The sequence below is a fragment of the Salvia splendens genome, chromosome 7, assembly GCF_004379255.2.
Source record: "Salvia splendens isolate huo1 chromosome 7, SspV2, whole genome shotgun sequence".
NCBI classification, from domain to species: Eukaryota; Viridiplantae; Streptophyta; class Magnoliopsida; order Lamiales; family Lamiaceae; genus Salvia; species Salvia splendens.
The window spans coordinates 610,584-625,673 of NC_056038.1; the positions used below are offsets into that span (position 1 = coordinate 610,584).

The following is a 15,090-nucleotide window of genomic DNA, read 5'->3' on the forward strand; positions in this document are numbered from 1 at the left end:
TTCGTTTTTAATTATCATTATTACTATTTATAAGAAAATTATACTACCAATTACTTTAATTAACACTCGTATTATAAATACATCACAAGTCATATTTTTAATCCTTGTGTAAATTGAAATCATAAAAAAAAGACAAGTGACTTCATAAACGGAAAACGTCAAATTCTACTACTTTCGAATAGAATTAAATACTAAAATAATAATATTATTATAAAGTAAAATAAATCCTCCGTCTTATTTTAATTTTCTATTTCTTCGATCCTTCTCCACTCTGATTCCAGAATTCTCACTTTAATTCTTCCCCAATTTGTTGCTATTACTTTCGATTTTCCGATTCAACTTCAGGTGATCACCGATCGTAGCAGTTCGTTCCCCGCGCTCTCAACCTAAGGTGAGAATTCTTCTCCATTCGTCGCATGCGAGCTCGTGATTGCATACTGTAGTTATTGTTTCAAGCTGTGAATCATGAATCTTTTGTTTCGTTATCTTATTCATCTCAATTTTTTTAAGCGTATGATCATGCAGTTTCTTGCCTGAATCCTGCTTTGTCGCATCGTCGACGTGATGTGTAAATGGATGGATTGAATTTGGCGTTTATTTTCTGCTGAGAAGCGATGGAAATGCGAAATTAAGAGAGAGTAATGAATTCAGCGCGTTATTTAATAAGTTGCATGCTAATCTTGGGGACTGGTTTTGCTGTTGCTTAAATTATTGATCAACAAATGAATTGATTGTAATTTGATTAGATGATTGTGGAATCTATGTTATCCAGCTGCTTAAGGTGAATGCTTGTGAAGTTTCTTCTTATGAGAGAGTCATAAATATTATTGAAGCAATTTTACTTCTGCTTTTCATAATTACAATTTTTCATTTGTATTTTCTAGTTTTTTATTTCAAATAGGAAACAGTTTTCTTTTGTACTTCTGTTTATGCATCCAATCTCTTTTATTTTTGTATTGGTTTTGTGCGCAAAGAGTGAGAACTGATGTGAGAATAAATGAAAATGTTTCCAATTGTCTTTCTTGCTTTGGTCAGTGTTTTAGGGAACTGTTGGGAGAGTAAGTGCTTTGTTTCTCAGTGCTACTCATGATTATTAAAACCAGAAAGTATTGGATATGTATTTCTGGTTTAGATTTGATAACAATTGAGGAACGATTTGAGTATCAAGATCAATCGGTTGAAGATTGGAATGAAATTGTAAAGGAAATTTTATTCACTGGAATGAGAAAAAACGAGAGCGAGAAGATGAGCTACAGTATATCAAACTAACTACTGAAAAAAGCTATTTAACAGAAACTAAAACTAACGGCTAGTTTCAATCCTACGGCTAGGATTAAAACTTGACTAACAAACAGATCTAACGGCTGCCGGAAACGAGTTGTCATAACAGCCGAACTGCCGAGCTGCCGAGCTTGACGAGCTTGACGAGCTTGCCGATCTTGACGAGCTTGCCGAACTTGCCGAGCTTGATGAGCTTACCGAATTTGGCGAACTTGAACGAGCTTGCCGAACTTGCCGAGCTTGGCGAGCCCGAACTTGCCGAACTTGAACGAGCTTGCCGAACTTGGTGCTTGAGCCATCACAATCTACCAACAAACTCCACCTTGATTGCTCAATCACCAACCAAACTCTTCCTTTCCAGTCCCACTAGTTTCAAACATAGCAGAAACTTTTCCTTAGGCAATGGTTTAGTTAACATGTCTGCCGGGTTCTCTGAAGTATGAACTTTGAAGACTTTCACATTGCCTCTTTCAATCTCCTCCCTGATGAAGTGATACCGCACATCAATGTGCTTTGATCTCTCGTGATAAGCTTGATGCTTGGCCAGAAATAGGGCACTATTATTGTCACAGCCAACTGCTATCGCCCCTTGCTCAATCCCAAGATCAGACAACATTCCTTTCAACCAGAAACTCTCTTTGATTGCAGCAGCAAGTGAGATAAATTCTGCTTCCGTTGTGGAAAGTGCCACCACACTTTGGAGACTTGATTTCCAGCTAATAGCAGACCCAAACATTGTGAATATGTATGCCGACTGAGACTTTCTGTTGTCTAAGTTACCAGCAAAGTCCGAGTCACAATATCCCACAATAGCATCAGCTCCACCTCCATCATTCACTCCATATAGAATGCCTACATTCCCAGCACCCCTTAGATATCTCATCAACCATTTGAGAGCAATCCAATGTTCTCTTCCATGATTTGCCATAAACCGGCTGACAACACTTGTGGCTTGTGCTATATCTGCTCTGGTGCTGATCATAGCATACATAATGCTCCCTACTATATTAGCATAGGGTATCTTCATCATTTCTCTGGACTCAGCCTCACTGTTGGGCCTCTGATCAGCCTTGAGCTTGAAGTGCATTGCTAGTGGAGTAGCCACTGCCTTCATATTCTCCACCTTGAACCTTCTCAGCAACTTTGATATATAATCAGATTGTGTGAGCCATAATTGCCTTTTAGCTCTATCTCTGATAATGTTCATGCCTAAGATTCTTCTTGCTGGCCCGAGGTCTTTCATTTCAAACGCAGCATTGAGTTCATCCTTCACTTCTTGCACTGCCTTCTTGCTAGCTCCAGCAACAAGCATGTCATCTACATAAAGTAGAAGATATGTAGGTTGTATGCCCCTTTTTCTGACATATACACAGGAGTCATAACTTGATCTCTGAAAACCAATCTTGATCATATAATCATCAAAAGTCTTATTCCACTGTCTACTAGCCTGCTTCAAACCATATATACTTCTTTTCAGCAAGCATACTTTATTTTCATTCCCTGGTTTGATGAAGCCTTCAGGCTGGGCCATGTAGATTGTTTCCTCTAGTCCTCCATGTAAGAAGGCCGTTTTCACATCAAGCTGCTCCAATTCCAGATCCAACTTAGCAACCAAAGCCAGCAACATTCGAATTGAAGAATGCTTTACAACCGGTGAGAAGACCTCATTGAAATCAACTCCATGCTCTTGAGTGAATCCTCTAGCCACTAACCGGGCTTTAAATCTGATCTGATCACCCTCAGCACCTTCCAGCTTCTTTTTGAATATCCATTTACAGCTGATAACCTTCCTTCCATCAGGTTTCTCAACCAATATCCAAGTGCCATTTTTCAGTAGAGAATCAATTTCATCCACCATTGCTTTCATCCACTTTTCCCATTCTTTGCTCTCCATTGCTTCCTTATATGAGGATGGCTCTATATACTCAACATCTTCAGCCACACATAATGCATAAAATAGCATCTCAGAATCATCAAATCTTGATGGCAGCTTGATCTTTCTTCTGACTCGATCCCTAGCCAGCTGGTAGTTTTCCAGATTATCTGGAGGCTGTGTTTGTGTCTCATTCTGAGCACTCTGAGGCTCAGTGACTTCTTCACTCTCCCCATGTTTCTCATGCCTCCCATGCTCCACCTCAAAGTCAGCTTTACCAACAGAATCAGTCACAGAATCAGGCTTCTCAACTATCACTCTGTTCTTATCCAGAAAAGGCATTTCAGTTTCAGAGAATACAACATCTCTACTAATCACAATCTTGTGATTCCCTGGCTCTACACACCACAAACGATATCCCTTCACCCCAGGTTGATATCCCAATATCACACACCTAATAGCCCGAGCATCCAACTTCCCTTGTTTGAGATGAGCATATGCCTTGCAGCCAAACACTCTCAATGTGGTGTAATCTCCATGGCTGCCATACCATCTAAAATCAGGTGTGTCTCCCTCTATACTTGATGAGGGACATTTGTTGATAAGTTTCACAGCCGTGGATGCAGCCTCAGCCCAAAACTTCTTCTCAAGTCCAGATGAGAGGAGCATACACCTCACCCTCTCTAATATGGTTCTATTTGCCCTTTCTGCTATGCCATTCTGCTGAGGATTCAGAGGTACAGTCCGGTGCCTTTTAATTCCCCTCTCCTTACAAAAGTTATCAAACTCTTTGGAGAGATACTCCAAGCCGTTATCAGTCCTCAAACATTTAAGAACCACTGACTTCTCCTTTTCCACTTCCAGGCACCATTGCTTGAACTTACTAAAAGCCTCTGATTTCTCTTTCAAAATGTATATCCACATTTTTCTAGAGTAGTCATCTATGATACTCATATAATACTTCCCTCCACCTACTGACACCACAGATGCAGGACCCCACAAGTCACTATGGGCATAATCAAGAGTGGATGTGGAAGTGTGCTTGCCTTTGGGATAGGGCTGTTTCTTGGACTTACCCAAAATGCATTCCTCACATGGAGTAGTGTCCATCTGCCCAGAACTTTGTATAATCCCCTTCTTGGCCAGCTCCTTAATGCTTCCCTCAGCTGCATGAGCAAGCCGCATATGCCAGATTTTGAAGTCATCAGCCTTCACAATATTTGCCTGTGCAGTAGGGATCTCAACACTAGCCAGTAGATAGTACAAGCTTCCCCTCCTTTCAGCTTCCATCACCACTCTTTGATCCTTGGAAACTGTCATTTTTCCCCCAGTAGAGCAGAATGTATATCCCTTGCGTTCAAGAAGCCCAAGTGAAATGAGATTCCTCTTGATGTCAGGTATATATCTCACTTCACTTATAATCTTCACAGATCCATCTTGCATTCTCAGCCTGATCTTGCCTATACCTTGGATGGTACAAACCTGGTTGTTGCCCAATATAACCGATCCAGTCATCTCTTGGATCTCCTCAAACCAGCCAAGATTCGGACTCATATGCAGACTACACCCCGAGTCCATGATCCAAGATCCTCCCAGACCACCCTCCATCACATTCAGAATTTCTGGCACATCAGTTTCCTCAACACAGTCAGTGGATGGAACACGGTTTCCACCACCATTTGCTTGCCTTCTTTTCCATGCGAAGCAATCCTTTTTGAGGTGACCCGGCTTCTTGCACCAATGACATGAGCGGGTTTCCTTTTGATTATTTGATGGAGTTTTCTGATTTTCTTGGCTCGGCTTCTGAAACCTCTTGACTCCCTTGAACTTCTTGACATTTAGGCTCTCAGCCATAGCCTCTGGATTCTTAGAACCTGACTTCTGAATTTCCTTTGCTCTTATGGCCGACTGAACTTCAACAAGGGTGATAGTACCCTCTCGGCCATACAATATGGCATCTCGTAGCTGATCAAATGACTTCGGCAGAGCATTCAAAAGTAATATTGCCTTATCTTCATCCCCTATCGAGGCGTCGATATTTTCAAGATCATCGACCGCCTTATTGAAGTCTTCAAGTTGCTCCAATATCCCTTTATCATCCAAGAATCGATAGGAGTATAACCGCTGCTTCATGAGCAGCCTATTGGCCAAGGACTTAGCCATGTACAAGTCTTCGAGCTTCGCGATTATTCCGGCTGCAGTCTTTTCTTTTGCAACCTCTCGAAGAACTTTATCCCCGAGGCATAGCACAATTGCACTATGAGCTTTCGCCTCGATCTCAGCTCGTTTAAGGATCTCCTTTTCGTCAAGATCCATCTTCTCCCCTTTCTCCGACTTGTCCTCCTTTCCGCCCGCCTCCAACGCCGAAGCCAGGCCTTGATGAATCAGCATAGCCCGCATTTTCATCCGCCATAAGCCGAAATCATTCCTACCCGTGAATTTCTCGGCCTCAAACCTAGAAGCCATAACACCCTCCAATCTTACCACCGAAAGAACAAATCAGAAATCAATCGCGCCTCCCGATTCCCACAGACGGCGCCAATTTGATAACAATTGAGGAACGATTTGAGTATCAAGATCAATCGGTTGAAGATTGGAATGAAATTGTAAAGGAAATTTTATTCACTGGAATGAGAAAAAACGAGAGCGAGAAGATGAGCTACAGTATATCAAACTAACTACTGAAAAAAGCTATTTAACAGAAACTAAAACTAACGGCTAGTTTCAATCCTACGGCTAGGATTAAAACTTGACTAACAAACAGATCTAACGGCTGCCGGAAACGAGTTGTCATAACAGCCGAACTGCCGAGCTGCCGAGCTTGACGAGCTTGACGAGCTTGCCGATCTTGACGAGCTTGCCGAACTTGCCGAGCTTGATGAGCTTACCGAATTTGGCGAACTTGAACGAGCTTGCCGAACTTGCCGAGCTTGGCGAGCCCGAACTTGCCGAACTTGAACGAGCTTGCCGAACTTGGTGCTTGAGCCATCACAATCTACCAACAAGATTTATGGGAATAAATTCAAGTATATTTTTTCTACAATCGCTCAGTATGTGCAGGATCAAGCTTGTTGTTTGTAGATCAGAACTTGGTTGGCGTTATTGAACTCATTTTCTTGAATATGTTCACATAATGCTCCTCATGAATCCGCTTAGCCTTGAGCAAACGCGCCATGGTGTAAAAATAGTTGTATTGAGACCATCATAGCTTCTTGTTAGTTGTTATGTCTGCATTTTGCTACATAATGGTTGTGTTTAGAGATATTACCATGCTTATATAGTTAAATGTTTATTCGTAATGCTAGAATACTTTCACCATTCTCACAATTCTCACTATCTCAGAGTTGCAGCAATGAAGACAGGATCTTCTTTAAATCCTAACGCAGCAGCCTACGTGCCACTCTTTAAAAGAGGTGCTGCTGATGTAAACAAAGAATTCGGTTCACATCAAGAGTTTAACAGTGAGGATGAGGTTGGCCAATTTGGCTATCGTCATGTAAATACACAGCACCAAAATGTTATTCAACGTCATTCCCAGATTGCTGGTGCTCCCCAAATTGCTGAATATCCGAAATGGAAAGATAATTACCGTAATGGATTTGTTGCTTCAACGTCACAATACCCGGAGAAGCCAAGCATTGATGAAGACTCTGACATCGACCTGACGTACATGCAAATGAACTTTCCTGAAATATCATTGGAGTCTCTTTCTGACGTCTATCAAGCCAGCGGATGTGATTTATATTCTGCAATCGACATGCTACACCATCTTGAGGTATTATTGCCAGAATTTTCAGTTTACTATTTAAGCTTTGAAACGTTTTTTCCACTTTCTGAGAATTCTATTTCCCTATCGAAATGAGGTTTCATGTGCATTTTTTATTGTATTCTTCATTATCATGCTGCAAAATGGCTGATTGGGTTTTATATTCGGATGCAAAACAACTTCTAAGATGCATCCACATCCCTTTTCTTATCATTTTGTCGTACAATTAGGCTGAAATCTTATGCCTGGTCTTGCTCAATATCACTGAAGTTTCCATATTCATGTCAAGTTTTTCAATTGACTCTGTATGGTTGGTACTGTGACTAGGATGCATCTCCCTTTTTTACGTGTTTTGGATTCTCACAACATTTGCATTCGATCACGTTAGCTCCATTGATGTTAAGATTTTGGATTTGATAATTTAAAGGGGCTGATCATTTTGGATTTTGTTTTGCATTTTACAGATGTTTCCTGATGATTCATCAGATAAGCTTCCTGATACACTGGACATAGGCGACATACCTGACTCTGCACCGGTCAAAGCACCACTGGAAGCAAAGAATGCAGCAAGTGGAGCTTCAACATCTGCCTCGTCCGACATTCCTGCTAAGAGCTAATCTGCACACATATTCTGAATTTAGCAGTTTTATGGGCCTTTTTTTTATCTTTTTCTATTTTGGAATGTGGCTATGAATTTCTGAATCGGCAAATATCCATTTTTCTTCTTTTTCTAAGCTGGGATTTTGTGTGTGCATACGTCGTGTTTGTACAAATTGACTACGTTGTTTCTGTTTTGGATCTGGGAACGCAAATTGTATCATAGAAACATCGATTGTTCTTGTTCAAACAGATTTTGTTTCTGATGAGGTTTGAATCCATGTTTTTAGTCCAAGGCTTTGGCCCTTACGCAAAAATTTGTGTCATGCTGTCTCACGGGTCTTGCAAACACGACATGTTCAAGTCGTGTTTACATTATATGTCAGACAGTTTGACACAAGACTACCCCTTTGGTGTGGAAGTTTAGGAAATAAATTTATCTTTTTTTCTTAGTAATAGATATATTAATGATAGTAACAATAGCGACTTTTGGCTTGAATTGAAAGTCACCAACACATCTATTTTGTCACGCATATTTGATAATAAAACATGCTTTCTTAGTTTCTTGTCTCTGCCACAAATTAGTACGGAATAAAATGACAAATTAGAACACATATTTATGGATATGTGGGATCTTAATGCCAAATTATTGGAGCTTCCTTCAAATGCGGCGGTACATGACAAAATATTGTTTATTATCTTTTTTTTATTCATTTTCATCCATTTAGTACATTTACACATCTGATATAACCATAATAACTAACAAATCACCTCAACCCCCTCAAGAAAAAAAACAGAGGGGGATTCCATTTTTTGCAATTCTGAAAACTTGTCTGTCCTATTCATAATCCAGAATTTGCAAGTTTTCTTGTTTGTAGAATTCATTGAACCCTTTCTTGAAGATTCAAGAAATTTGCATGAAATAATATAAGAACAAACATAATCAAGAGAGAGAGAGAGAGGGAGAAATGGGGTTGGATTATTATGAAATTCTGACATTGGAGAGGGGGGCAACAGAGGATGATCTGAAGAAGGCCTACAGAAAACTGGCTATGAGATGGCATCCAGACAAGAATCCCAACGACAAAGACGAAGCCGAGGCCATGTTCAAGCAAATCTCTGAAGCCTACGAAGTCTCTCTCTCTCTCAGTTTGGTCAAATTTTGGCTGAATTTTCAATTTTTCTCATTTCTAAAACCACATTGTTTCATTAAAATAAGTAAAAATTTTCTTTCTATTCCTTTATTTTCTTTTCCAGTTCTCATCTTCATAAACCAATGTTGTTTGAAAATCACCAAAATATACATCGTTTTGTACATGGATGAGAGAAGACTAAGGAAAACTAAAATTTGGTTAATGAAATGGGAAATGAATTTATTTGATCAAAATATCAAGATTTAGTGCTACTACTACTATCATCACATCTAAAAAACCATATACATATACATTTTCAGGTGTTGAGTGATCTCTTTGAGTTACAACCAAAAGTTGAATTTTCATTCATACACCATAATGCCTCAGGAGAAGTGGAAAGATGTTAATGAAATGGGAAATAAGTTGATTTGATCAAAAAGATCAAGATTTAGTTCTACTATCATCATATCTAAAAGCCATATACATGTATTTTTCAGGTGTTGAGTGATCCTGAGAAAAGGCAAGTGTATGATCAGTACGGCGAAGAGTGCCTCAAGGATGGGCGGGCGCCCGGGTCAGCCGGGGACCCGGACAAGTTCAATCCCAGAAATGCTGAGGACATATTTGCAGAGTTCTTTGGAAGCAGCCCCTTTGGGTACGGAGATGGGCTCAAGAAACCACCACCTGTGGAGAGCCTGTTGCCGTGCGACCTTCAAGAGCTCTACACTGGATCTACTCGGAAGATGAAGATCTCTAGACAAGTCGTTGATCCCAACGGGTAAGCATTTTTACCTATGGATCATTTTTAGGCCTACAACTGCTGTTTGGGATCATTTCTTGGCCCAATGCAACTAGTTTTGATAATTTCTTGGTCTTACCTCATAAGCTATAGTTTTGGATCATTCCCTGGCCTATTGCAATTGCAACCACTTTTGATCATCTCTTGTCTTAATTGAACTAACTTCTTTGACTAATGCATCTAGTTTTGTAGTATCATTTCATGTCTTAATGCAACTAGTTTTGAATCATTTCTTGAGCTGTGCTTGGGTCATTTTGAGGAATAATAATGCAGCTAGTTTTGGATCATTTCTTGGAAACTAGTTTTTATAGTTTTGATCATTCCTTGGCTTAATGCAACTATGTTTTTGAATCCCATCTTGATCTAATGCAACTAGGTTTGAATCATTTCTTGTCTCAATGCATCAATCTTTGATAGTTTTGATCATTTCTTGGCCTAATGCAACATATTTGAATCATCAATTTTGGAACATTTCTTGTCCTAATAAACAATTTGGATCTGTTCTTGGACAATTTAGGCGAATGAGGACAGAAACAGAGATACTGACCATTGAGGTTCAGCCAGGTTGGAGGAAAGGAACAAAGATCACATTTCCAGACAAAGGCAACCAGCAGATGAACCAGCTGCCCGCGGACCTCGTCTTCGTGATCGACGAGAAGCCCCACGACGTCTTCAGCCGTGACGGCAACGACCTGATGATAGGCCACTGCGTCACCCTGGCCGAGGCCATTGGGGGGACCACAGTGGTGCTGACCACCGTGGACGGCCGGACCCTGTCCGTCCCGGTGGCCTGCATCGTCAGCCCCGGATACGAGCACGTGGTGGAGGGAGAGGGCATGCCCATAGCTCGGGATCCGAGCATCAGGGGTGATCTCAAGATCAAGTTCGAGGTCAAGTTTCCTGCCAAGTTGTCGACCGAGCAACGGGAGGCGCTAAAGCGCGTGCTTGGAGGATGATCGCAGTTTGTAAATTCGTGTAACAGTGAAATTTAGTGCTTTTCATCATTTTATTATATATACACAGAAATTTTTAAAGATTGCGTTGATCACACTATTAATAGGCCAACACACGCACATAATGTTTATGTTAATCGCGGGTTGATGTATATGTAAATTCGTGTGACTGTAATTTAGTGTTTTTGTCTTTGATTTCAGTTTATTTGGAGATGAGCAAACAAGAAAGTAAGATGTTTGTTTTGAACTTGAAAAAGGTGCATATAAAATCGAATGAAGTATGGAAAAAGTTTGAATTATCTACAATTTAGAAATAGGTACTAATACTCATTCAAATCACGAAATTTGATCAATTCTTTAACTATCCAAAAATTGACCTTACTACCAAGTTCCATCCACAGCCACATAAATTTCATTTACTACCCTTTATTTTATTAAAAATACTAAGTTTTTTCTTAACAAATTAAATTTTCACCTTTTTTGCTATTTTCTTCTAATTGTTGGGAGAATAAATCTTTGCATTTACCAAATAACAATCAATATGTCAATAATATTTTATTCAAAAGTGCCAAACAAATAACAAATAGTAGTATATTCAAACTAATGTGATAGTACGAAGAAGATTAATCTATTATACTCCAATTTGAGCCTATATATATTAACCACCATGTAATTTATTGAGTTTCGTAAAATATAGACACTTTATATATTCAAAATTCGATTAAATTCCGAAGCTCTAAAGGATTAAAAGAAATGAAATGCAGTGTTAATGTAACTCAGCTCGGCTAGATAAAACTTATTCGAACTCTGATTCTATTGATATTCTAACAAGCTTAAAATAATCTTTTAAGGCTCTCTAAACAATATTCTAACAAGCTTAAAAATAATTTTTTAAGGCTCTCTAAACAATATTCTAACAAGCTTAAAAATAAACTCTGTCTTTCTATTACATAGCCATCATTTTCTTTGAATCTTTTATCCATACACACTGCTTAAATGAGGGATCCAAAAAATAATTCTGGATATCATCATACCTGCAGTTTTTTTATAGAGTGTTGCCGTTTCGCAGGTTGGCAGTCGTGTCGGTCAGGGTGGTCAAAACAGTCTCACCAACTTCGGCTTTGCAAAGTGGGCATGATGCGTTGATCTTGAGCCATTTATCCACGCAGTCTTTGTGGAACAGGTGGGAACAGGGCAACTCGCGGAGTTCATCATTGTTTACGTACTTGGCTAAGCAAATGCAGCAGGACTGGATAGCAGAATAACATGTTAGATTCTGAACGAGACGATCCATGTTTACCAATCATGGAAGAGGTAAAATAAGGTAACAAGCATCTAGCAAAACCATGTTTTCTCAAGATGGCAACTGATAATCAGATTTGGAACAGAAAAGAAAAAAAGTAGCTCAAGAATTGATATCGAATACAGTTGTACTCTCTTTGTCCCAAGGTAAGTGATTCGTATTCCTGACTGGGACGTCCCAAGTTAAGTGATACATTTCATCTTTTGGCAAAAATTGACCATTTAATCTCTCCTACTTTATTTTAACTCAACTTAACTCACTGAACATCAATTTCGTAATTCACAAGCCCAAAGAGATGCATGAATTTAATTGGGAGGGAAGTAGTAATAAACAACCGACTTTGCTAGTTTAGAAGAGATGAGTGAGGCTTACTGCATCTTCTCCAGATACTGCTCGCTCTTTCTCTGTTCCAGCAGCCACAATCCCACCTTCACTCTCTTTGTCATTGCCATTCTTAACTTTCTTTACTTTGAACTTATAAACCGGGAGAGAATTTATCGAATCTTGAGTGGCTCCTCTATTATGCAAAAAATCTTCTCTGAAGCCTAGGACTGATATTATACAAGGGAGGCAGCAGCAGATTGTAGTGCACAAAATAAAAGGCATTGCATATCCAATACAGCTAAAGGCTAGGAATACTATACACAACCTGTAAATAAAGTTATAGGGAAAAATATGTAACTATACACAAGTTGTGTAAAAGCTAATGTTAACTAATTTAACACTGCTGTGGAAGTGTGTGGACAGAAAAGTGAGCGACCGGATTATATCAATCACCATGCATGGAAAGAAGAAGATTCGAATAGATTGAGCAAATTATGATTCAAAAGCTATAGGCAGGTGGAATTTTGCATTACCTGTACAAATTGGTGGCTTCAGCAGACGATGAGTGCCCTCCAAAAATCCATACATTTCCAACAACAAACCAAACAGCAAAAAAGCAATCCAAACTCATCTTGAAATACTCAACAAATACCTTAAGCCTGCAAGGAGAAAAAAACCAGACTCTTTATACATTGCACGTATAATGACTGATGGCCGAATGATAATTAACTATTTCTACTTCATCAACCTTACTATAATACTATATCAATACACATGCATACAATGCATGACTCCTACATAAAGACCTAGCATTCACTGACAACATCCACGACTAATGGTAATTCTTGGTCAACCAAAAGCAAATTCTCCAGTAGTAAATTACAACATGACTATGAAAAGTTGCAAATATATCCACTACCTTCGAAATTCGAACAGAGACCTTGCAATACCATTCACACCTCAACGATTAAGCTACAGAGTTAATCAAACTCTAATCTCCTTACATCTAGAACGAATCAGAGCTTAAGTAGAAAAGACAGTGTCAGTACCTTGGATTTGGTACCCCGTTACTCTGGCTGCCTCTGGTTGTTGTACTAGTTGTACGTCGGTCCTCCCCTTCCACGGCTCTCCTACTCGTCGAACCAGCATTATTGTTTCCCTGAGAAGGATCCACACGACTCTGAGATGCATCTAGTTCAGAAACCTGGTTTCGATATCTAAATCGCCAATATAGAAGGGGAAGTATTGAAACACATCCAGATGCATAACCAATAATCCATGCTCTCAAAGGAGCATGGGGCTTCTCATGCTTTGATAAAGCTAAGACAATTATAGCAGCGATAATTTGGCTGAGTGTCAACACTAACTCCACCGATATCCATAGGCCAGAATTTAGTGGACTTCTTTGGCGGCCTCGACTATTTCCTCTCCGGATGAGAGACGAGTTTCTTGAAATTGGTCCACCAGAGAAGAGCTGAGGTTGTTGATTTACAGGAACTCTTGAACTAGTAGATGGCTGATCTTCACTTTGATGCCGCTCCAAGCCACTCGACTGCCTTTCATGTGATAAACTGGACGAAGCATTGCTGGTACTAGCAATATCTATAACATGTTCACTACCATTACGTGTATCTGCACGCTCCATCAACAAAGGGACTTTGCTTGTTTGGCTCTTACGATGAAGTCCCTGAATGGGAAAAGCCATCCGATTCCACTGACCAGACACCACACAGAGAACACATGGGACGAGAGACTAGTATTCAGGCTCCCCCAAAAATGCAGATAGTGCAGTAGGCTTAAATCCTAATCCTCCCAAGTTTCACAACTTCAACCAGATTACACAATCCCAGCATCCTGTTGAAGGTACGTAAAGCAAGAACGTCATAACCAGCTTACTCGTTTTCTCACATTTAAAAAATCATGCATGTTTAACCAAACACGAGATTGATAACCAAAATACTAAAAATCTCAGCATTCACATTCCATCCTCATCCAATTTAAGGCTAATAACTAACCCCTAATATGCGACTCTAACATCGGTTCATGTCCTCGGAAATCAATACTCCCACACTGTTTTAAAGCCCCAACAAAAGCTCACTGACCAGCACAAAAACTCTCCAAACAACACATTTAGCAAATAACATAGCAAAACCTTAATTTAACTTGCAAATGAAATCATAGACAGAACAAACACATACAACACAATTTTTCTATAACAACTAAAAAGAAGTTAAATCATATCACCAATTCTATCCACATATCACTGCAGAAACATACACTATATCAGAATGATTGACGAATAAAAAATGATTATAGTCAAACAACAAAAACCTAATTAATTCTCGACCCCTGAAATACAATTCCATCAGCTCTAGATCGTTGACCATCTCCCAAAACAATTTCGCAATTTTCCCCCCACCGAAAAAAAAATTAAAAACCAACAAAATTATTCTACTACTTGTCCTCGCCAAACCAAAATTGCACGCGATTGGGATGAGGAAAAAATTTAAAAAAAAACAACTACCTAAAATAAATCGTGAATTTCCGCAGCTAAAATGGTAATTTATCTGAACAAATCAAAATGAAAAAAGGAAAATTGCTGACCGAATAACGAATGACTGAGGGAAAGGGTAATCAAATGAAGTTTTCTGCGGATGAAAGCTTTGAATCGTTTTGTTTTTTTATTCACTTTTTTTTCAAAATATTTTATTAACTCTTTTTTCCCTCTTTATATATACATTTATATTTTTTTTCGTGGATAATGACGTGAACAAGAATGGTAGACTGGGCTTCGAATATTCCATATATACGATTACAAATTTACAATAATATAATCTCGATTTAAATGTTTTGATATAGTTCCATTTTTCTCGGAATATCTCCATATATGATTATTCATTATTGTACAAATTATCTCTAAAAATCATAATATGTTAGCTCTATTTTAAAAAGAGTAAATATAATCAACTTCATATTTGAATTGTTGTTATAATATCACAATTTTTTATTTGTTGTACTAACACTAATATTCCCAAGATTTATTTGTTTTTTTTAATGTTAA

General features: G+C 39.0%; 3 protein-coding genes across 4 annotated transcripts; 2 read left to right on the forward strand and 1 right to left on the reverse strand.

The window, feature by feature from the left end:
* Positions 1 to 237: 237 nt before the first annotated feature.
* Positions 238 to 7,783, forward strand: LOC121811368 (polyadenylate-binding protein-interacting protein 6-like). Its single transcript, XM_042212214.1, has 3 exons — positions 238 to 391; positions 6,497 to 6,929; positions 7,385 to 7,783. The coding sequence occupies exons 2-3, from the start codon at positions 6,507 to 6,509 to the stop codon at positions 7,535 to 7,537; spliced, it is 576 nt and encodes a 191-aa protein (XP_042068148.1). The 5' UTR covers positions 238 to 391; positions 6,497 to 6,506; the 3' UTR covers positions 7,538 to 7,783.
* A 528-nt stretch (positions 7,784 to 8,311) lies between these two features.
* Positions 8,312 to 10,602, forward strand: LOC121740926 (dnaJ homolog subfamily B member 1-like). Its single transcript, XM_042133585.1, has 3 exons — positions 8,312 to 8,650; positions 9,148 to 9,428; positions 9,967 to 10,602. The coding sequence occupies exons 1-3, from the start codon at positions 8,486 to 8,488 to the stop codon at positions 10,403 to 10,405; spliced, it is 885 nt and encodes a 294-aa protein (XP_041989519.1). The 5' UTR covers positions 8,312 to 8,485; the 3' UTR covers positions 10,406 to 10,602.
* Positions 10,603 to 11,188: 586 nt separating this feature from the next.
* Positions 11,189 to 14,760, reverse strand: LOC121741942 (E3 ubiquitin-protein ligase At1g63170-like). Of its 2 annotated transcripts, none has more exons than XM_042134926.1 (5): positions 14,634 to 14,760; positions 13,079 to 13,883; positions 12,563 to 12,688; positions 12,078 to 12,354; positions 11,189 to 11,651 (listed from the first exon to the last, which is right to left on the reverse strand). In XM_042134926.1, the coding sequence occupies exons 2-5, from the start codon at positions 13,732 to 13,734 to the stop codon at positions 11,448 to 11,450; spliced, it is 1,263 nt and encodes a 420-aa protein (XP_041990860.1). In that variant the 5' UTR covers positions 13,735 to 13,883; positions 14,634 to 14,760; the 3' UTR covers positions 11,189 to 11,447. The 2 variants fall into 2 exon arrangements, with proteins under 2 accessions (XP_041990860.1, XP_041990858.1); XM_042134924.1 differs by having other exon boundaries at positions 14,554 to 14,720.
* Between the last annotated feature and the right edge of the window lie 330 nt (positions 14,761 to 15,090).